Below are 24,535 nucleotides of genomic sequence, written 5' to 3' on the forward strand. Positions count from 1 at the left end.
AATATACACAGGAAATTCAAAATAGCAAATCATTTCTTTTGGTTGCATGTCAAAGAGCTCCTGCTAGAGTTATATCAGATTCTTATTTGTATGAACATAAAGATGATACATAAGTCCCATAAGAAAACACAGCATTTCCTCATTAGATCTGGAAAATGTTTCTGATTCTGGGAAAGGCAATAATGCCTCCATTTCTATCAAGAAGCACGTGACCTGGGCTGGCGTGGTGACGTAGCAGGTTAAGGCACAGCCTGCAACAGTGGCATCCCATATTAGCAGCAGTTGGAGTCCCGGCTGCCCCACTTCTGATCCAGCTTCCTGCTAATGTGGCTGGGAAGGCAGCAGAGGATGGCTCATGTGCTTGGGCACCTGCCACCCACAACCGAATGGTGTTCAGGGCTCCTGGTTCCATCCTGGCCAACCCCTAATGTGGCCACTTGGGAAGTAAACCAGAGGATAGAAGGTATTTCTCTCTCTCTCTCTCCCCTACCCCCACCCACTCTGGCCTTTAAATAAATGAATAAATCTTAAAAATAGAAGAAATTGATGATGAAGAAACACATTACTAGGTTGAGAACTTCACAAAGCAAATCATTAAAACATTCCTATCGATGGATGGAGAGCTGTGTAATAAAACAGTATAATAAAATCTAACAGTAAGACCTAGGGACATGCAAGTGTTTACTATCAAATTTCTCCAACTGTGGGGCTGGCGCTATAGCACAGTGCTGGTATCCCATACAGATGCTGGTTCAAGTCTCAGCTGCTCCACTGCCGATCCAGCTCCCTGTTAATGTGCCTGGGAAAGCAGTGAAGGATAGCTCAAGTCCCTGGACCCCTATCACCCATGTGGGAGACCCCAAAGAAGCTACTGGCTCCTGGTTTCAGCCTGGCCCAGTCCCGGCTGTTGCAGCCATTTGGGGAGTGAACCAGCAGATAGAAGCTCTTTCTCTTCCGCCTTCTCTCTCTCTGTAACTCAAAAAAAAATTTTCTCTAAGTTTGCTATATGTTTAAAAATATACATGATAAGATACTGGGGAAAAGCAAACTCACGTGACTAAAAGTATTAATCTTGTTTTAAGCGATATTCCTAGCAACCACAGACCTTGATAATAAACCTAAAGTTCAAATGTAAGCCCAAAACAGAAATTATAGTATTTATTAATATTTAATATCACATGATAAATATACAAGTTTTGTTTCATACTTCAGCATTACTTACTTTACATTAATTTTTAAAATTATTTTTTATTTTTTTGACAACAGGAGAGCTCCCCTCTGCTGTTCCTTCCCCAATGGCTGGCCAAGGCCAGGGCTGGGAACTCAATCCAGGTCTCCCATGTGAGTGGCAGGAACCCATCACTGCCACCTCCCAGGGTCCACATCAGCAGGACACTGGAGTCAGGAGCCAGAGCTGGGTGTCAGCCACTCTGCTGTGGGAAGTGTGCATCCTAACACTAGACTAAACACCCATTTCTCTATATTGAATGATTTTAAATAATTAAAAAAACTACACATTTAGAACTTGGAAGCACATGGATAATTATATACGTTTGAGAGTGTGTGTGTGTGTGTGTGTGTGTACAATCACTGACACCTCACTCCAGGGCACCAGGACAGACAAGATGAAAGATGCAGGACTTCTGTCACCTAAAGGAGGAAGAACACAGAGGAGCAGAGCACTCCCAACATAGCATCGAAACAGAGAGGGACTCGGAGGCTTATGTTGGAAGAGACAATGATAACTTGAAGCAGTTATGAAAAAAGTTGTAAAGTCAACAAAAATACAGGAACAGAAAAATCTGAGGCCAAATAACACTGAAAAAGAGGACACAGATTTTCCTACAGAGAACCATGATTTTTTTTAAAGATTTATTATTTATTTGAAAGGCAGAGGCAAAGAGAGTGAGAAGTCTTCCACCTGCTGGTTCACTCCCCAGATGGCTGTAATGGATGGAGCTGCACCAATCTGAAGCCAGGAATCAGGAGCTTCTTCCAGGTCTCCTACATGGGTGCAGGGGCCCAAGGACTTGGGCCATCTTCTACTGCTTTCCCAGACCACAGCAGAGAGCTGGATTGGAAGAGGAGCAGCTGGGACTCGAATTGGTGCCCATATGGGATGCCAGCACTGCAGATGGTGGCTTTACCCGCTATGCCACAGCGCCGGCCTCAAGAGTATAATGAATTATAATCAAATATATTTTGAAGACTGTTAATTTGATCAACACAGAAGGAACCCAGAACTGGTTTTGATTATGGGTCGGTGAATCTGAATGCAGAGATACAGTGGGATAAGGAAAAGGAAGCATTCAGAGACAGCCCCTACTTCCCACTCCTACTCAGATACACATCACTCCATGGAGCACCTCCAGAGAGACAGATGCACACTGGACCACACAGCCACCACAGGAACCGTCCCCTTGACTGGCAGTCTCAAGTCCGTTTCAAAGAAAAATCAGATATTCTTTCCTTTCCAGAAGTTACTGTGAGGCCCACGCAGCCTGCAAGGCCAGCTGCTTTAGGCAGCTTGTATTAGCCCCTCCGAAACTCACATTGTAATGGCCATCCTGACAATATTTAAGAGGTGAAACTTGAAGAGGAGATTAGGTCCCAAGGTACCACCAGGAATGGATTAAGGCCACTGCTGCAGGAGCTCCTTAGTTAAAAGGAGATCCTTAGCCCCCTGTTCTTCTCTCTCCTTTATTTTTTAATTATTTGAGAGGTAGAGTTACAGAGAGAGGGAAGAGACAGAGATCTTCCATCCACTGTTTCACTCTCCAGGTGGCTGCAGTAGCCAGGACTGTATCAGACCAAAGCCAGCAGCCTGGAGCTTCATTCAGGTCTCCCACATGGATGCAGGGGCCCAAAACTCAGTCCATCTTCTGCCTCTTTCCCAGACCATAAGCAGGGAGTTGATCAGAAGTGGAAAAACCAGGATGGGAACCAGTGCCCATGTGGGATGCTAAAGAGGCAGGTAGTCACTTAACCCTCTACGCCACAACACCAGCCCCTTCTCTCTCCCTTCTACACACTCTGTTGCCCCACTGTGCCCTTCTGGCTTCCACCATGGGATGACACAGCATAAAGGCCCTTGCCAGATGCTGGTACCCTGCTCTTAGGCTTCCCAGCCAACAAAACCACGAGCCAGATAAATCTGTTATCAATCTCCATTTGTCAATTACCCAGCCTCAAGTATGCTAAAGCAGAAAATGGATTAAAGACAAGATACCACATAATTTAGCATTATATTAGGTATAATCCTATGTTGTTACTAGTTTTTCAGGCAAGTTAGCCCAGTCGCTCCACCAGGAGTGCCGGGACCAAACCTGGAATGTGGTTGGCACTCACCAAAAATCTGCAAATAAGACGAATGAATACACTACTATAAACAGGAAATCTGTGTTATGGAAGTGAGCAGGACTGATACTCAGGAACCATAAATCAAAGACAGGGCAACCAATTAGAACTTTACCCACAGCTATTTAGACATGGAAAGGTATAGATGTTCAGTAGTACATAAAAATTGACATCTGTGTAAGGTGGTAAGCCACTCATAAGAAGGGAGAATAAACTGCCCAACAAGTAAGAGATTACATTCTTGTCCTCATGGTAAGTGGGGATTTTCAAAAGTCTAATTAAAGAAGCTTCCTGCAAATAAGGGGTTAACACATATAAATATCAATAATATTTCTGGTATATAACTTCCTCCTTGCAGAATTCTTGAAATGTTTGACAAAAAGGATCTTTCATGTAAAAGAACTCTTACCAAAAAACAATGACCTTATAACCAAAAATGGTGTGAAAACGATTAGGTCATTTACACAAAAATACTAAGAGCTTATAAAAATAAGAAAAAATGTTCTACCTCACTAAAAGAATCACAAATTAAAATCATCCTGTGAGGGGCCAGCGCTGTGGTGTCATAGGTTAAGTATCCACCTGTGGTACTGTTACTCCATATGGGTGCCAATTCAAGTCCCAGCTACTCCACTTCCAATCTTGCTCCCTGCTAATGGTCTGGGAAAGCAGTGGAAGATGGCCCAAGTGCTTGGGCCCCTGTACCCACATGGGAGACCCAGAAGAAGTTCCTGGCTCCTGGCTTCAGATTGGCTCAGCTCCAGCCATTGTGGCCATTTGGGGAGTGAACCAGTAGATGCAAAACCTCTCTCTCTCTGTAACTCAAATAAATCTTTTTAAAAAATTATCCTGTGAATAAGGTGATAACGCCATAATTCATAAGAATATTCAAAACCACTAAAGCCTCACGGATTGTGGTTTGATTTATAACAATCTTATTTGATAGTAACAACATTTTCTTCTGCTTAAAATATCAAAGACCTAGGGGCTGGTATCCTGGCACACATATGGCACCCCATACTAGTGTAGGTTCAAATCCCCGCAGCTCTACTTCTGATCCAGCTCCCTGCTAATGCACCTGGGAAGAGAACGGAAGATGGTACCTGATACCCATGTGAGAAACCTGGATGGAGCTCCAGGCTTCTGGTTTTGGCCTGGCCTGACCCAGCCCCAGCCACTGAGACCATTTCAGGAGTGAACCAGCAGAAGAAAGATGGATATCTCTCTCTCTCTCTCTCTCTCTCTCTCTCTCTCTCTCTGTAACTGCCTTCCAAATAAATAAGATAAATCTTTAAATAAAATAAAATATTCAGGATCTAAAATGATCTAATATCCTTTGTCACTGACTACCATATTTACTTTCACATAAAAGTCACTACATTAAATTCATACAAAGCAACACAGCAACAATGAAATTAATTAAGGAGTCTTACAAAGTGTTTCAACATTATACAAAGTATGTGCACACTAACATTATCAACCATTTAGACTCACAGGTCAATCTTTCAAGATATTAAGGGAATTAAGTTGTGAACTTCCTGCCTCATTACATGAAAATAAGTTTGTTGCTTTGTGCGTGTGTGTGTGTGTGTGTGTGTGTGTTTTAAACTCTTTCCAAAGAGCTTAGTGAAGCTAGGAGATAAATAGAAGCCACAGGATGAAAAAAGAATAGAAAGAAAGAGAAAGAAGCTGGGGGAAGGGTGATGAATGGTGTGTGCACCCAGGGAGGGAGAGCAGAACAGGAATTAGCGAGCTTTTCCTTTCAATTTTTTCCTTTCTCAGAGTTAAATGCATTCTAATCTTCTCAAAATGTCTATGTCATCTTCCTGTTTGAGTTAAAAACATCCTTTCTAGAAATATAATTAGGAAGGATTAGCTGCTGCATAAAGAGGCTTTGAGCAAATTAAGGAAGAATGATGTCTCACTTTAGATTCTGTCCATCAAATCTCCAAATACCAGCACTTGGCAAAACACCAACATTGGGCAAAGAAGTAAAAGGCAGAGCTCTGAAAGCAATAACGAAAGCTGTAAAGGGAGAACTTTTGAAAACAGAAAATTCTGCATCTGTGGCAGTCTGTAGGTAATTCTAAAGATTTGGGGGCAATTTTCTATACTGGTAATGCACTATAATGCACTTTACATATATATATATACATATATATAGATATATATAGATATATATATATATAAAGGCTGCCACATTTTTTTAGAAAACAAACATTTTAAGTGAATCTTGATTGTTTTGAAAATAAACAATTTTCTGTCAAACAACAGTGGATTACTTAAGAATTCATGGACCACCTAAGACTTTTCACTCCTCTTTTATTTGCATGTGTTTGGGGCTTCAAAGATATTGTGCAAAAACTTTTACCATTGTTTTGGTAGAAGGAGTCAGTTGATGGCACCCAAAAGACAGCAGGAGAGCCCGGGACAGGGGTCAGGAAGCCCGGGGAAGTCACTCTGCTGCCGCCCTCCTGCTGGACTGAGAGCGCGGCAGTCAGCCAGCCTCAAAGTTCTAACTTCCCAGCTGGCTTGGGATGGAAATTCTGGAAGATGGAAGAAAAGACCTATCTAATTCTTGCTCTATTTTTCATTAGCCTACATAGTACATTTCAAAGGGACAAGTGCCAGAGATAATTCTGTTCAAGGATATGAATATTGACAAAATACTTCTGTGATTTGGTGAGAACTAATTCCATTAAATCACATGACCCTGGAATTGTATAAACTCTAAATGAAACATAAAAGTTGCCTGAATGTTCTGTTTGCTTTCCACGAGCACTTGGGCCAAACTTGTGTCAAGGTCCAAATCAATATTTAATTTAATACTCAAGAGTACTAGGAAGTCTCAAGTTCATAAACTGGATTTATAGTGTCAGTGTGAGTAATTTTCCCAAGGGACTCGCTGCTTGGACCTTGCTGTCACCTTTCTGTTTGTGAATATGCCTTATGTCTACCAGAGGCATTCTAGAAGTGCAAGAGCAGGAAGACTCAGCATTGCAAGATGGAGAATATATGAAGGGTCCCCAAAAAGTTCACAAAAATGCACCTTACGGAAAAATGGTGCGTGGATTTCACAATTTTTGGCACCAAAATAAACTTACCTTTTCATTACATTTTTCCGTGAGCTTTCTGAAGTGCTGCCCATACGACCCATAGAGTTACACGGTGTGATCACTAAAACCATCCCAACATCTAGAGATACACAAGTAGATCCCATCATGACCTTCCTAGGAGAGCCACTGAAGAATACGCCACAGCTGAATTACCTACTGTCCTGGGATGGATGGTGAGTGGGACAGCTGAGTTAACCTTTGCTTACTCCAACCACTGACTCCTTGGACTGGACTCTTCTCATCACTTTGGGGAAACCGAGGCAACCCATGGGTTCATCCCTGCATTCCTGCTTGGGCAGGCTTTGGAGTCAGAGCAGTCTTGTAGGCAGTCACCAGGTAAGTAAGCATTGTGCCAGACAGGGTAAATCCTAAACACCCACAGATTGACATGAACCCATCCAGGAGAGCAGAGCATCTTTCTGGGAGTAATGGGTATCAGGGAATGCTTCCCTCAGGGTACTGACAGCAGCAGAATGAGCAGGTGTTACACAGGGACGGGGAGGGCAGCGCATCGCAGAGACAATGCACAGGCCAAGGCCTACATCAGGAAGGGACTGCACAGGTCAAGAAGCTGCCTGTTCCCAGACGGTGACCAGGGAAAGGAATACAGGCAGGACAGGGGGTCAGCTCTCACAGGCGTGGAGGGCGTCCACCTTTACCCGCCGAGCACGGAGGAGGGAGTGAAGGCTCCTGGTCCAGGGCAGGGCAAGATGAGACTTACCATTTGCAAAGATGTCTCCAGCTATGAACACAGGATTGGATTTAATCCTCTCCTGCTTCATAAAGTCCCAAACCCTTGGGACATGGAGGACAGTCAGGGTCTCCCCCCCACTCATAGGAAAGTCTGCCAAACCCCACCGGGTATCGGAACATTCTCCAACCCGCGATTTAATCTCATCTGGTCTTGCTGGTCTCTCTTGCTACTGCATATTACACACATAAACATCTCGTCCAAAAACAGCAGTCCTGAATACAGACAGGCATTTTTTCCTGGATCAGCAAACTGAGGGCCTCCCTTCTCCATAATGCTTAAGTAGACATTCTTTCCACTTAGAAGTTCTTGCCTCTGGGACCACACGATCAGCTTTTCCTGCTGGATCATCTCTCACAACTTTCAGGCACAAACAGGCAAAACACACATTTGACCTTGAGAATGTCAGTGAGTTCAACCATCGAAGTGACTGAACTCTGCCTTTTATCTCCCACTTACTGCATATTTTATATGATTTGAGGTGTGCCACTCACCTCTCTCACACAACACTCACACCATTTAGGTTCTCTATCCTGATCCCAGACAGCTTCGAGGCAGAGAACTGCTATGAAAATTCAGTTTTAAATGCAGTCTACACTTTGCTCAAATATAAACACGCCTGTACGCCAAAGGAAATAGGAGAGAGGATTTAGTGCAACCTCAGCGGCACGTCCGAGGGATTCGTGGGCAGTACCTATGGAATGCAAAGCATATCCAAGTGTGAAGAGAAACCTCGCCCTCAATCTGCACAACACCCAAAGCCAGGCTCTAAAACTCATCCTCGTGTTTGGCCCCAATCCCCTCCCCCCGTCAAGGCCTAATGCACCTCAGCCTCTGGGGTTGGCCAAATTCTATTTTGCTACAACTGCTTCTTGGAACATTCACGTGAGTTTCAATCCCAGTTCTACTGTCGGTCTGCAGCAAGTCCTCTGGCAATTAATTCATTTTCAGCACACGAAGTATTTAAACTACAGGACAAGAAGAGCCGAGCAGACTAGAAATATTCTAGCAGGTTCAAGGGCCACTGTGTATTTGTTGCAGGGAGGGACAATGTGGAGGCCTCTCCCCACCCCTGCTCACTTCTTCCTAATGCCCCCACCCGAAGAAAGCTACAGTCAGAGTTCAGGGGCCACACTGTCTACAGTGGAGGAAAGCACTATGTCCGAGGTACCGACTAGTAAGGCTAAGAGGAAATCAGGGCCCCTCATGGTGCCTGACCATCTCTAGTCTCTCTCTCTTGTTTTAAAGATGTGCTTATTTATTGGAAAGTCAGAGTTACAGAGAGGCAGAGGCAGAGAGAGAGAGGTCTTCTATCTGCTGGTTCACTCCTCAAATGGCTGCAATAGCAAGAGCTGGGCCAATCCAAAGCCAGGAGCCAAGAGCTTCTTCCAGGTCTCCCATGCAGGTGCAAGGGCCCAAGAACTTGGGCCATCCTCTACTGCTTTCCCAGGCCAGCAGCAGAGAGCAAGATCAGAAGTGGAACAGCCAGGACTCGAACTGGCTTCACAGACGGATGCTTATTCTACTACAACACAGTGCCACCCACCCCATCTCTAGTCTCTTGATCTCTTGGTTCCTCCCTCTTCTACTCATGACTGTGCCTAAGTGTATGGGCCCTCAGATTTCAGAGGACAATGTGGGAGACCACATGCAGGCCTTAAATGTGAAGTGTTTAAGTCTAACTTTTATGAGAACCATGAGGGCAGGCTCAGCTAGTAGTTGAATGCTATTTTTTTGAAGATTTATTTATTTTATTTGAAAGAGTTACACAGAGAGAGAAGGAAAGGCAGAGACAGAGAGAGGTCTTCCATCCGCTGGTTCACTCTCTAATTGGCCACAACAGCTGGAGCTGTGCAGATCTGAAGCCAGCAGCCAGGAGCTTCTTCCAGGTCTCCCACACAGATGTAGGGGCCCAAGGACTTGGGCCATCTTCTACTGCTTTCCCAGGCCTTAGCAGAGAGCTGGATCGCAAGTGGAGCAGCCAGGTCTCAAACAGGCACCCACTGCCAACACTGCAGGTGGTGGCTTAACCCACTATGCCATAGCGCTGGCCCCAGTTGAATGGTATTTTGATGATCATTTTTTCTGCCCTTTGATTGTAACTTACTCATGAATAGAAAGGAAGAGTGCCAGGACAGGACAGGACAAGATCTCCAGTAAAACACTGGCTTAGGTAGAACAACAGCTTCCCAACAATGTCCACGTCCTGCTCCCCAGAACCTGTGCATGTGTTAGCTATACAACAAAGAGAAAATAAACTGGCAGAAGGAATTACTCATTCTGCTAATCTTTGCCCTTGAGATGGGGCAATTATTCAGGATTATCTGAGTGGGCCCGATTTGCTCCCAAGACTCCTTAAAAGCCAAAAAAAAAAAAAAAAAAAAAAAAACAGGCAAAAGAAAGCAAAAGAGAGGGATGGAGAAGACAGCGGGAGAGTCTCAGTCTGACACTGCTGACTTCCTGGGCGGAGGAAGGGGCCACAGGACAAGGAGTGCAGGAGGCGCTCCCAAGAGCTGGGAAAGACAAGGAAACAGAATCTGCCTTAGCTCGCCAGGGAGTGCAGCCCAGCTCACATCTTGATTGTAGCCCGCTGAGACCTGTTTCAGACTCCTAATCTCAGAATTATGAGAATATGTTTATGGTGTTCTACATCATTAACTGTGATAATTTGTTGGGGCACTAATGGAAAATGAATACAAATGCACATATTTTTAAAAGGCAGTAAGTTAGAGGTTAACTTTACAGATGATCTAAATTTGAATCCCGACTCCACACTTGACAGCTAAGTGAATTCAGGCAAATTACTCAGTACCTTACCCCCAGGTAGCCTCCTCATGCAAAATGGGGCTAAGAACTGTCTCTTTCTCACCTTGTTCTGAGAGGATTAAATGAGAGACTATTCAAAAGCTACTTTAGCATCGTGCCAGGCACAGGATAAACACATAGTAAGTATTAGCAATTTTGAATACATAGCTCCAGAATACTACCCTGATTTCCAGCACTTAAACTGAGGGAAAGAAAGTCTATGCCAGCACTTGTCCTTTTCCAGTTGCAAACTTTGAGCTTCTACCCAATTCCTCACACACCTTGGCCAACACGCAGCCCAGGCTGTTGAGATCCCAGCCCCAGCGACCCTCAGCCGAGCCTCCCTCCTGGGCCCTGGCAGTCTGCAGACAGCACGCAGCACCAGGGACCGACCCTGCTCTATCCCTGCCTCTCCCGCTCCCACCCCACCGCGTCCTCTTCCTTCAATGTCTGTCTCAGGAAGGAAACACTTCAGAGTCCCTGCCTCCAGGTACTCAAAATACTGTCATCCCACCATTTCCTCCATCTGCCTATTTCTCTCAAACAATAAAACAGCACTGACCAACAGCTAGAAAACCTTCTTAAACCCTGACATTGTTTGATATCCAGTTGATGACTTTTTTTTTTTCTTTTGACAGGCAGAGTTAGTGAGAGAGAGAGAAACAGAGAGAAAAGTCTTCTTTTCCATTGGTTCACCTCCCAAATGGCTGCTATGGCCGGTGCGCTGTGCCGATCCGAAGCCAGGAGCCAGGTGCTTCTCCTGGTCTCCCATGCGGGTGCAGGGCCCAAGCACCTGGGCCATCCTCCACTGCCTTCCCGGGCCACAGCAGAGAGCTGGCCTGGAAGAGGAGCAACCGGGACAGAATCCGGTGCCCCAACCGGAACTAGAACCCAGGGTACCGGCACTGCAGGCGGAGGATTAGCCTAGTGAGCCGCGGCGCCAGCCCAGTTGATGACTTTGATACCCAGTTGGAGTTGATCTTCTGATGAGTCTGGTTTACAGAATTTCTCCTGGAATTCCTGCATACACATATTCATAAGACACAAAAATTGGTCAATGGTATAAAATGTCAGTTATGCAAGAGATATAAGGTACAGAGATCTAATGGACAACACCATGACTATAGCCAATGATACCATATTGTATACTTAAAATGTTAAGTCTTAAATGTTCTCATCACAACAAAAAATATGGCAACTGTGTGAAGCAATGGGGATATTTATCAGCTTGGCTATGGTAATATATGTATAGCAAACCACCATATTGTACTACACTGTAAACACATACAATTCTTCCTTGTCAGTTATAGCTCAATAAAGTTAAGGATAAGGGCCGGCGCCGCAGCTCACTAGGCTAATCCTCCCCCTGTGGTGCTGGCGCACCGGGTTCTAGTCCCGGTCGAGGCACCAGATTCTGTCCCAGTTGTCCCTCTTCAGGCCAGCTCTCTGCTGTGGCCCGGGAGTGCAGTGGAGGATGGCCCAAGTCCTTGGGCCCTGCACCCCATGGGAGAACAGGATAAGTACCTGGCTCCTGCCATCGGTTCAGCGTGGTGCGCTGGCCGCAGCACGCCGGCCGCGGCAGCCATTGGAGGGTGAACCAACGGCAAAAAGGAAGACCTTTCTCTCTGTCTCTCTCTCTCACTATCCACTCTGCCTGTCAAAAAATAAATAAATAAATAAATAAAATTTTAAAAAAAATAAGTCATTGGTTCAAATTTTTAGTTCTCATCCCATCCCTAATATGTCATGAAACAGACCCTGAAATCCTTGATTTGAGTTCCTTTCTTTGTCTTTCTGACACTTTGTCTTTTTTTTCCCAAGCCACTAAGTCAGACCCAAAACCTTCTTCTTACTCAGATTTGTGAGTAGATCAACTACCATAAGAATGCAAAGTACTCTGCAAAATGTTCAAGGCTTTACAAAAGCAAATAGTATGATCTAAGAGAAAAATGATTCAGGGAACAATTTGCATTAATATCATTTTTCTCCAGGCAAAACTCGTAAAACAATCTGTTAAGAAACAGTTATTGAATCCCTTCTGTGTACTCTGTGGACAAGCAGGCACAGACTGTGCAGCAGGCATTCGGGCAACAATGAGATAGGGAAGCACAGAACCTGCGGGAGGGCAGGAGGGGCTGCCCTGCCTAAACTCTGAGAGGTCACTGTCAAGTCAAGTGCTGGCCAACTGCTTGGCTGCTTTGGAAAGTTCAGCCAGGCCCTGGTATCAACGCTGCAAGAAGTGACTTGGAAACCTATCCCGAAGTTTTCACTGTTGCTGTAGCTTTATAATGGGTTTGGTTTTGTTTTTGGTTTTTTCCTTTTAGGAAAAAAGGTAAGTGAGTTTACATCTTGTTGTTGATCAGGAGGGCCGAACACGTCAAGGGGCAATCCACAAGGTCGTCCTTGTGATCCCACAGCGCCTGGCGTTTGGAAGACTCACAACCGCAGTGGCAGGAAGGTAAGCGGGCAGAGACGGGCACACGGAGAACTCCCCTCTCCTGCGCGGGACCCCCTTCACTCCACGCTGCTTCCTATCAGCGGACCCACAATGACTGTGAAGTGTTCCTTTTCTAAGAACTCTGGAAGCAGCATCCCCGGGCTTAGTGTCGACTTTAAAGGGCCTTCCCTGTATTAGGAAAACATCCAACACGCTACCCACTCACTTGATAGAGAGAGAACACATGGGAAGTATTCCTGTCTTTGGAAAGAACTTTTGTCTTCACCACATCCCGGGAAGACGATGTGAAAGAGGAACAATGGGTGCCATCAGGTACACTCTGTCCCATCATATGGTTTGAGAAAGGACGAAACTAAGCACCTCCTTTGTAACATCAGGGCACCATAAGATGATGAAAATGGCCATTACCGAACAAGACAAAAAGGCTGGACACATGTGAGCTCTCCAGATAGATTTGACATCTACATCCTGAGTAAAAGCAGACTTCCTTCTCAGGCTCAAAGAGAGGGGACGGAGTACACTGTCTCCTGCGAAAGTGCTTCCTCCTTATTTGAGTACAGTACAGATAACAGCTCCCCATTTGGCAAATAGTGGCCAGCATACCAACGTTCCCGAAACAACGACAGACACTGGCAGCTAAAGGATGTCCTTATGACCTCTGCCCTGTGGGCCCATGGTCAGTTCCTACAACATCCATCATGATTAAGAGGATAAAAATGGACATTTTGCACAAGTCTAAACAGCCCCATTTGGCAGCACTGACAGCTGAAAACAAACTTTCATGGAGAGCTTCAATGCAGAAGTGAATAATGACACTGACAGGTGAACAAGCTCTGGAAAGCTGAGAGTTTTGGATATGCTCCTTTGTGGAGTCTTCCGGCCACACTGACTAAGCATTCACACCTTTTCACACACAGAACCACACAGAGGCCCTGGGATACACCAGCAGTCTCATAGAGACAATTCCTGGCTGAACACGCTGATGGCTACCTTTGAATAGCATCCAAGTGATGTAATTATGGGAACAAGCCAAAGTGTTAAGACGGGTTTTCTAAGGAACCCAATATTACAAAGTGGAATTAATGTTCGAGGAATCAGAAAACTTTACAGTGAAAAAATCTGAAGAAAAGAACCATGAAGTATTATTTTGTCCCTTACATTCACGGAGTACCCGTGACACGGTCCATGAAATTGGGAAAAGTAATACCATAATACTAAATTTCAATGAAAAGCATGGATGACGTCACCAACAATGGCAATAACTATTAACAGAATGTAGTGCTTTCCAAACCAAATCTGACCCATTGGCCAGCCAGGAACTATTGATAATGACATTTGTTTTTAGCTCCTAGTGGGATGTGAATGATGATCTTGGGGATTCAAGCATAAAGCTCTGTCAGACACCATCCCATTCACCACATATCAGACACCCTCACACACCTCAGATATCTATGATCTTATTAAAGCAATCTCCAGGGGCCAGCTCTGTGACATGGTGGGTAGAGCCGCCACCTGTAGTGCTCGAATCCCACATGGGTGCTGGATCCAGACCTGGATACTCCACTTCTGATCCAGCTCTCTGCTACGGCCTGGGAAAGCAGTAGAAGACGGCCCAAGTGCTTGGGCCCCTGCACCCACATGGGAGACCTGGAAGAAGCTCCTGGCTCCTGGCTCCTGGCTTCGGACTGGCACAGCTCTGGCCATTGCGGCCAATTGGGGAGTGAATCAGCAGATGAAAGACCCCTCTCTCTTTCTCTCTCTCTCTCTCTCTGTGCAACTCTTTCAAATAAATATTAAATCTTTAAAAAAAAAAAAAAAGAGCTGGACTGGATTTTGTTCCTGTTATTCCTCCCTGCACTGACCAGACACTGACCTGTAATCTGTAAAAGTGTACTACGTAAATACCAGAATTATAGCATCCCTCTCCCTACCCAGAAACATATAACAGGCTCACCCATACACACGTGCCTACAGCGCTACCAGGAAAAGTCTCTTCACCCAGCATACCGAAGCCTCTCAAGCAAATCAACAACTTCCCTTGTACCGAAGCCCAGCAGAGTTGAAACCTTAGCCTCCTCCCGGGCTCACAACATTCCCGTCTAAATTACAACACTGCTACCCACAGAAGAAGAAGAAAAGAGATTGCTCCGTTATCTGACATCCAACATATGGTTCTTACTAACAATCCATATGCACACACCACAGGGGGTCAAAGTCTAACAGCCGATGGTGATATTCAAGACCAACAGTGTTGCTTGTAAATTACTTCACAGTTTATGTAAGCTATAATGCCAGGAAAATATGAGGGCCACGCATAGTCAACTGACCCCTGATCACCAAAGCACCCTCCAACACAGACTTGTTCTTTGTTGTTAGGATCCAGAACAATGCTGCTGGGGAGATGCTTAGCTGTGACAGGGTCAAGGCACTCCGTCATCCCAAGGATACACGTTTGCATTTGTATTTTGGCACAATAAATAAATAAATAACACTGACTTCCTTCAGAGGGGAAGATAAGGGCCCAGCACACCACAGCTCCTGAGCCAAATCCAGCCCACAGCCTGTGTCTTACACGGTCCACTAGAGAAGGAGGCTCTTCACATGTTTAAATGGTTGAAGGAAAAAAAAAAAATCAAAGGAAGGATCATTGTCATGACACGTGACATTTCAGCGTCAGCATCCGTGCGTGCTTTTTCTGGAACGCGCTCCTGCGCATTCGTTGAGGCACGATGCGCGGCTGCCGCTGTGCTAAGACGCGGAGAAGAGCAGTTGCAGCAGACGCCATTCTGCCCCACCAAGCTGAGAATACCCATTCTCTGCCCTTCAGAGAGGCGCCTGCCAAGCCTCTCCTCCAGGCATGAAGGCTGGAAGCGACCTCCTCCGTTTAAATCTTAACACTGCCGCCTAGTAACTGTGTGACCCTGAACGGACAGCCACTCTGCACCTCGCCTTTCTCATCTGTGAACTGGGACTGTAACAGTACCTACCTTCCAGGGTCATTATGAGTTGGACATTAACACGTGAAGCATAATAATACCTCGAAGACAGTACTAGGCATACGGTAAACGCTTACTGAGTATTGTCATACCTATCATTTTCTCTTGTTGAGAGCTGCATGATGTGTTTCCCAAGTAAAACACTAGCAAAGAGGTTAGACTTCAAATGAGGCCCTAAATCTAATCACCAAGGTAGAACTTTAAAAGCAGGAGATCAGAAAAAAAAAATAAAAGAAAAATGAAGAAAACCAAGGGAACAGAAGAGATTTCAGGAGGGAACAAGAAGAGAAAAAGTGCAAAGGAAGCCACTCAGGCAGCAGGAACAGTAGGTGGTCCCTTCCGAGGGCAAGTATAAATTAGGATAATGCCATCCCTGCTAAGAGATTAAATACCTGCTGTGGGCTGATTGGAGACTAACCACCATGTGGAAGCTGTCTCCATGCGGGAAAAGCCTTCTAAATTCCAAGTCAGTGACTTACCAATGAACTGCGGGGTCAAGTCTGTTTTCAAGTTGAGAACTTCCTGTATTTTACATTCCTAGACCAATGACAAGTGATAGTTGTAGTAAATTCTGCATCTTATCCTCACCGAGTGGCTAATTAAGAGGAGACAGTTTGTGTGAGGACCTCATGCATCAGAACACTGCTGGCCACGCACCTCAGAGCAGGACATGGATAAACTTTCTTATCCGCGATCTCTGGTTCCGCGTGGCCCTCACTTCCTCACACTGAGAAAACCCAGGTACCCATAAATAGAAAACAAGCTCATTCACCAAAAATGGGCCCACATGGCAACTGGGAGGTAAACAGGGTAGAAAAAGAAGACACGTTTAAGCTGCTACTGAAGATGAGAAAGTTGACTTCCTCACTTCTCTGAGTAGCTTCAAAAGGATCATTCGGTTTCTCTTTTTAAATGACTATTCCAAAATCCTAAAGCATCCCCCCAAAAAGGATTTTTAAACACCCACCTTCACCACGATCCAATAATTATCTCTATTGTCCCCTCCTACCCATGATCCCGATAATCCTCACAAATTTTCCCTGCAAAGGCAAAACGCACACACTAAATATTTTTAAGAGATTTGATATATAAACCTAACCTGTGAAACCTTAAGGAAAGGAAAGAAAGGTGTGATTTTCCAATTGATTCCCACATGCTGTGCTGGAAAAGGAGAAAGATTAAAGTGATGCATCCATGAGAGCAATGAAGATGCTCCTTGGCTAGAAAGAAGCTCAAAACACTCACTGAGAATGGATCTGCTGGGAGAGTCCTGCTGAAGGCTTCGGCTTCAGGGTCAAGGTCATCTGGGCCACAGGACTGACACGCGGTAGAGCGTCTGCCTTCTTGGCTGAAGTGCGCTTGGCCGCTTGCTCAGGAGGGACCCAGGAGGAGGCAGCGCCAGGGTTCTGCCCTCCAAAGACTGGTGCCGAGGTGTCCTGGGCCATGGTTATCTCACAGGCTTTGCCCTTGGTCCCTGGTTTGCACACACAGAGCTGAGGCCGGAGACACATCCCTCCATTCTGGCATGGCGGGACACAGCTTGCTGCAGAGAGACAAGGAGAGATGCAGGTGTGAAGAACAACATCACAGCATTCACCCACCCTCCAAAGGCTTGACAGCCTCAACATTGCTCTCCCACAAAACAAACCCACACTTAAACACGCATGATGGTAACAAGGATGACGATGCCAAGTGGTGATTCCAGGTGGGAACTTGACTGTATTAAGGACTACTAGAAACCTGGATAAGTTATCATCTTGAGTGCATTTGTGAGGGTGTCTTCAAATGAGATCAGCATGTAGACTAGGTGGGCAGACCCAGCCTCTGTGCGAGTGGGAGCACTGATTGGTGGAGGGTCTGAAGAGAACAAATATAGAAGGTGGAAAGGGGGGGGGGGGGATGGGCTGCGACAACAGTGGACTCCTGCCTTGGACTTCGGACTCCAGAATCTCTCCAGCGGTCCCCCTGGTGCCACTCGGGCTTTTGGCTAGGACTGAGAACTGCAACCATGGCTGCCCTGGTTATGATGCCCTCGGACTTGGACCAAGCCATGCAACTGGTATGTATCTCTCTCTCTCTCTCTCTCTCCCTCTCCCTCTCCCTCTCCCTCATTCTGCCTTTGAAATAAATCAAAAGGTCTTTAAGAACAAAAAGAAGTAAATAAAAGAAGTAGATCTTGAGTGTCTGAATAACAAGCTGGTAAGTTTTCAAAAAGCTGAGAATACCTTTTTTTTTTTTTTTTTTTTTTACAGGCAGAGTGGACAGTGAGAGAGAGAGAGACAGAGAGAAAGGTCTTCCTTTTGCTATTGGTTCACCCTCCAATGGCCGCCTCAGCCGGCGTACCGCGCTGATCTGAAAGCAGGAGTCAGGTTCTTATCCTGGTCTCCCATGGGGTGCAGGGCCCAAGCACTTGGGCCATCCTCCACTGCACTCCCAGGCCACAGCAGAGAGCTGGCCTGGAAGAGGGGCAACCGGGACAGAATCCAGCGCCCTGACCGGGACTAGAACCCGGTGTGCCGGCGCCACTAGGCGGAGGATTAGCCTATTGAGCCGCGGCACCGGCAGAGAACACCTCTTAAAAAATGCAGCCAGCTCCCTAGGTGACCCTGGGGAAGGTAAGTCACTCACCTTGGCCTCTGCACCTGTGTGTGTATGACGGTCTGAGGCAGCCAGAAGCAGCTTTTTCTAAATGGTCCCATCTTAGGCTTCCTTGAACATTTAGATTCAAAAGCAATGTACAACTAGAATTCAGGATGTTCACACATCAGAGTTCTCCTGGTCACCCGAGCAAACTTGGTTGCTGGATGAGAGATGCCCTGCTCCAGTCCCTGCTTAGCCACGGTTATTTACAGAATGTCACAGGACCGGAAATGGGCTCCACCCAAGAGCGCAGACGCGGCTCTGGGGAAGGAGGGGACCCGGCTTTCTGAGCTGTGCCTCAGCCAGCGATGGCCCCCCAGGCACTTCCATGTGTGCATTCCCGTCATGCTTTCCATTAGAAACATGTTTCAGTGCAACATCTGAGAATGATTTCCGCTTCTCCTCCCTCCCAAGGTGTACGGCAAATGCCTACAATCCACCAGGAAGACTGCCTGGAGCAGCCTGCACGTGCAAGCAGCCAGACGGAGGCCACAGCTGGACTCAGCCCCAGAGCCCTCAGAAGATGCCACAGCGCAGAACCCGTCTTTAGTAGGGGGGGGGGGGGGTCAGCCACGTTTTTTTTAACTCTTCCAAGTTTGCATGTGATAGGGTGGGGGAGCAGGGAACGAGTAACAAGAGAAGATGAGAGACTTTAAACTTGCTAGTACTTTCCACTGGAAGGACAAGAATGCTAAGTAATAACATGACTATGCATAATACAGGCTGAGTAGCCCTTATTCAAAATGCTTGGGACCAGAGGCAAGCTTTGGGCTGAGTGGTTAAGATACCGCTTATGATGCCTCCATGTCGTGTCAGAGGGCCTGGGTTCGAGTACTGGGTCTGCTCCCAAGTCCAGCCTCCTACTACGTTAGTACATGCTGGGAGCAGAAGCAAAGGATGGCTAACGTAGTTGGATCCCTGCCACTCATGTGGGAGAGCCAGATTGAGTTTCTGGATCCCGTCTTCATCCTGGGCCAGTCCTGGCCATGCAAGCGTTTGACATGGGGGAGACTTTCTCTTTCTCTTTCTCTCTCTCATGTATGCATGTATGTACTGCATTATCTGTGCCTCTCCCTCCTAAACAAATTCAATTAATTAAATCAAATGTCTGGGATCAGAAGTGTTTCAGACTTCAGATTTTATCTGATACTGGAATATTTACATACACATAATGAAATAGCTTGAGCATAGGGCCCAAGTCAAAACAGAAAATGCATGTGTTTCATATAGACCTTACACACCTGGCCTGAAGGTGATGTTAGACAATATTTACAACAACTCTGCATAACACAAAGCTTTCATGGTATGGGATTTTCCACCTGTGCCATCCTATCAGCACCCAAAAACCTTCAGACCATGGGGTACTCCACATGTCCGATTCCTTCATTAGCGATGCTCAGACAATAACCAACCTTCAGTAGAAAATCTCAAAAGGACGGTAAGAAGACAGTTTTCTCTGCTACCTGTCCCACTGTAGGCTTAGGCAGGCGCCCCCTCGGAGCACACGGACAAGGAGGCTTTGGCTTCAACTGTGATGAACAGAGGCCTGATTGCCCAGACAAGCCACTCACATGATATGAAAGAACAGCACTCATGCCACTTTTTGAAAAAATATTTATTTACTTATTTTAAAAGCAGAGTGAGAATGAGAAAGATAGGGAGAGAGAGAGGGAGCGGGGAGGGGAGAGGGGAAGAGAGACAGACAGACAGACAGATAGCTTCCATCAGTGGTTCACTCCGCAAATGGCCACAACAGCCTGGGCTGAGCCAGCCCGAAACTCCACCTGGGACTCAAGTACTTGAACCATCATCCACGGCCTTCCCAGCCACATTAGCAGGGAGCAGAGCAGCCAGGGGTCCACCAGCACTCGGATGTGGGATGCGGTGTCCCAAGCAGAGGCCTGACCCACTGCACCAGAACACCAATCCCATGCACGCTGCTTTTCCTCCAATAAATGCAGCAGTGGTTCTCACAGCACAATAAGGACCCGTGGTGGTCCACGTGTGGCCCCCAGCCCACAGCAGCAGCAGCAGCAGCAGCCTCTGAGTACACTTTAGAAATACACATTCCTGAGCTGCCCCAGGCCTGCTAAATCAAACTGGAGCCCGGCAGCCTGCAGCCACACTCCCAGGGGTCCTGACCCACCCTCGAGGTTGAGAAACTGACACGCGGTGTTTGTAAATTAACACATTTCAAATCATTCTACCTTGCCCTATTATTTTTTGTTTAGACTTTTATTTATTTGTTTGAAAGGTAGAGTTACAGACAGTGAGGAGGAGAGAGAGAGAGAGAAAGGTCTTCCATCTGCTAGTTCACTCTCCAAATGGCCGCAACGGCCGGAACTGGGCTGATCCAAAGCCAGGAGTCAGGAGCTTCTTCTGGGTTTCCCACATGGGTGCAGGGGCTCAAATACTTGGGCCACCTTCTACTGCTTTTCCAGGCTACAGCAGAGAGCTGGATCGGAAGAGGAACAGCCGGGGCTCGAACCAGCGCCCATACGGGACACCGGTGCTGCAGGCAGAAGCTTTAGCCCACCATGCCACAGCGCCATCCCAGTCCTATCATTTTTAATACAAAAGAAAGCATGTTTTCCACATGATCAAATTCTCAGGGTGACTACAGGGCCCTTCCAAAAGTCTACACATTTGTCACCCAGTGCTTCACGGCTGGTACAAAAATGAGTAGAGATCCCTGAGAAAACCTGTTACTACAGCTGAGGTGCTGAGCCATACAGGATCCAATCAATTACATCACAGAACTTCTGAAACGCGCTTTCCCCCACCAGTTGATTCCATGTTTGCTTGGCCAGCTGTGGTTCAGCACAATGGGTAGAGACCGCATCAAGATTTTTATCAGCAGTCTGGCAGTGGTTCCCAGGCCCGAGCTGCACATTAGCATCACCTGGGGAGCTTTTAAAACTCCCCAAATCCAGGCCTCACTCCAGACTGATTAAATCGGAGCCTCTGGGGAAGTCCCCAAGCGTTAGGCCTTTTTTTAGCTCCCCAGTGACTGCAGTGTACAGCCACAGCAGTGAAGCTAGGGCAGGGAACACAAGCTTAATCCAGACTTGCTGACAGCCCAGGCTTCCTAAATGCTGCTCTCTGAATCATTTTTTCTCCCTCATTCACAAACTTTCAACACATTTTAGCTGCCCGTGCAATAAGTTCAAGACCCTCGACATCTGGCCACCAACCTTCCTTTCCCGTTCCCTGCCCACTGGTCCACCCCTGCAGAGAGTGCTCAAGGTCCAGGCCGGCCACCTCCCCGTGTCTGCACATGGGGTGTCCTGTCCATCAGCACCAGACCCCAGGAGTGCACTGGACGCCTCCAGTCCTTCTAGTTCCTCCTCCTCTAGGAAGACTTCCCTGATGTCCACTCACTCCACCGTGGTCTTCCCAGCTTCAGAGCCCCTGTCCCATCTTCAACATTCACTGCCCTGAAAGCTGTCACTTATTATTAGCCATCTTTTTACCAAGTTAGCTCTTATTTCCCAACTAGATTATCAACACTGAGGTCAGTGTTTTCTGGGCCGCCAGTCAAGAGCATGAACTTCACCCTGGCTGACTATGTCAATGCAGATTCACCAGTTTCCAAATGACCCTGGGATTTAAGGACACCTGTAAATGACAGTCCACGGGCTCTTAGTTCATCCATAAGAGCACCTGCACCTTCAGACTGGGTCTGCATGTGATTCAGTCTACCTCCAACCGGCTCTGGCAGTGGTCTTCTTTCAAAGCTGATATTGAACATGCTCTGCGAATAAATGAGGCCCACAGTGACATTGCGTAGTACGTGACAGTGACAAATAATGGACGCAGTTTTGGAAAATCAGAACCAAAATATTCTGGATGAACCCTGAAGGGTGGTGACTATAAAATAAACTAGTCAAGGACAAAGCCAAGGATATCTTGATAGCTGGGAGGATCTGTGACAAATCAGTGACAAATTCCTAAGCTTCTACTACAAAAGTGTGTCAAGGGGCTTAGCCTAAGGAGCTTGTGTGTGATAGAAAGAGACCCTGGGGCTGGCGCTGTGGCCTCCCCGCCTGCAGCACCTGCATCCCAAATGGGAGTCAGTTCTGATCCAGCTCCTTGCTGATGGTCTGGAAAAGTAGTGGAGGATGGCCCGGGCACTTGGGCCTCTCCACCCACATGGGAGAACTTGAAGAAGCTCCTGGTTTCTGGCTTCAGATCAGCCCAGCTCTGGCAGTTGCAGCCAACTGGGGAGCGAACCAGAGGATGGAAGACCTCTCTCTATGTCTAATCCTGCTTCTCAAATAAATAAATAAATCTTCAAAAAAAAAAAAAAAAAAAAGAAAAGAAAAGAAAGAGATTCTGATACTCAGTTTGTAGAAATGAACTAGAAAGGGAGAAGAAAGCAAATCCTAACACTAAGTAAAACAGATATTCCTATCAAAGGACTTCTGCTCAGAAAAGCATAGGGAATTAACTCTCTCACTGCCCTCCTCCAGGGCAACACAAAGATTTACAAATGTTTAAGCCAGACAGGATGGGATAACTGTTACAAATGGAGCCTTCTTGCCATAAACATCTCAAAGACTGGGTGGGATACAAAAAACAACTGTTTTCCAGCAGTGGACAACTGGCAGCAAAACACCGTGATCCTCAGAGAAGGAAATCCAGCGAGGTGGACCCCCGGTCTCCCGCTCCTGCAGAAGGCTCTCTGGACCACGGCACAGGGAGGGGAACCAGGCAGAGCACAATGGTTTCACTGGGCGGAGGCTGCACGGCTGAAATCTGCAGCCGAGTGCTAGAGAGAAGGGAGCCGCACACAGAGACACTCCACAGATCCGCACGGGGGACCCATGAGTCTGCCAGGTAGCAGGCTGCACAGGCTCAGGGAAGACCAAACACGCCCCAGGACCTCGGAGCTGCACGGTCCCAGAGCTCCCCCAGGGCACGGCTCCAGGTCTGAGCTGCTTCAATCCGGGCATTCAGGGAAGAGCCCAGATGAAGCCATAACCTCAATATCCAAATCAGACAAGAGGAGTGAGTACCCTAAAGAAAACACACAAACTGCTGGTAAGAACCCAAAGGCAGGGGCCAGCGCCCTGGTGCAGTGGATTAACTCCCTGGCCTGAAGCGCTGGTTCAAGACCTGGCTGCCCCACTTCTGATCCAGCTCTCTGCTGTGCCTGAGAAAGCAGTAGAAGGGTCCAAGTCCTTAGGCCCCTGCACCCGCAAGAGAGATCCTGAAGAAGCTCCTGGCTCCTGGCTTCAGATTGGCACAGCTCTGGCCATTGCGGCCAATTGGGGAGTGAAGCATTGGATGGAAGACCTCTGTCTCTCTCTGCCTCTCCTCTCTCTTTCAAATAAATAAAATAAATCTTAAAAAAAAAGAAACCAAAGACAAAACCCCTAAATAAAACACCAGTATTTCAAATATGTCAGTACTTCTAAAACAGAAAGGCAACTAGAATCAATTCCAGAAATACAATAATGGCACCAAGGTCAGCAAATGTACATCAGTGTGATTCCCTGTGCTAAAAATCAAGAATTAAAGGAACAAACACTTCTAATAAAATTCAGCATTTATTTATGACAGCAAATAAAAACTGTTAGCCAACGAGGAATACAAAGGGAATTTCTTACTCTGGTAAACCATATCTACAGCAAATCCCATCACAAAGAGCATACCAAAAGTTACAGGAAATATTACAAAGAAAGTGTAGAACATTCCTGTCGAAGCTGATGCCCACAATAACCTCTAACGGTAGATGCTGAATTATAAGCTCCAGGGAATGTGGCAAAACAAGCTCTAAGTACTAGAAAGGAAGAAAACAAATTTATCATTATTTGTACTTATCTAATTGTCTAGGTAGGTAACAAGAGTCTACATCAAAAAAGATCAACCAGGTTCCACCAAGTAAATTAGCCCAGAAAAGTGGATGTTTTTCCAGTGACAAACAATGTGTAATTACTTTTTAATCGCCTGAAAGGTGGAGAGAGAGCCTCCATGAGCTGGTTCACTCCCCAGATGCCTGCAACAGCCACGGGTGAACCAGGCCAAAGCCAGGGGCCTACAAGTAACTCCAGTCTCCCACATGAGTGACAGGGAGGCAGGTGCTTGAGCCATCAGCTGCTGCCCCCTACAGCGCTCATTAGCAGGAAGGCAGAAGCAGAAGCAGAGCAAGCACTCAGCCCCAGGCACTCTGATCTGAGATGCACATCCCCAGCGGAGTCTTAGCCACCGTGCCAAATGCCCACCCCAGCAATACACAAGTAGGCAGATGCAGTGGGTAAAGGATACGATTCATAATGGCAACACTAATTATAAGCTATCTTAAAACATGCAAGTTTTTGTGGGAAATTATAAATCATTTAAGGAACAACAACAACAACAACAAAAAATCCCTGAGTAAATATTAATATATACCCGTACACATGGATTA

General features: G+C 46.5%; 1 protein-coding gene across 7 annotated transcripts in view; it reads right to left on the reverse strand.

The window, feature by feature from the left end:
- Window positions 1–24,535, reverse strand: part of LTBP1 (latent transforming growth factor beta binding protein 1) — a 445,461-nt gene that overhangs the window by 361,193 nt on the left and 59,733 nt on the right. For all 7 annotated transcript variants that reach the window (XM_008254559.4, XM_070069261.1, XM_070069260.1 and 4 more), the window contains exon 3: window positions 16,729–17,026. In XM_008254559.4, coding sequence (XP_008252781.3) covers window positions 16,729–17,026 — 298 coding nt within the window. The remainder of the gene's footprint in view (window positions 1–16,728; window positions 17,027–24,535) is intronic.

Source organism: Oryctolagus cuniculus, chromosome 2, assembly GCF_964237555.1.
Source record: "Oryctolagus cuniculus chromosome 2, mOryCun1.1, whole genome shotgun sequence".
Classification (NCBI taxonomy): Eukaryota; Metazoa; Chordata; class Mammalia; order Lagomorpha; family Leporidae; genus Oryctolagus; species Oryctolagus cuniculus.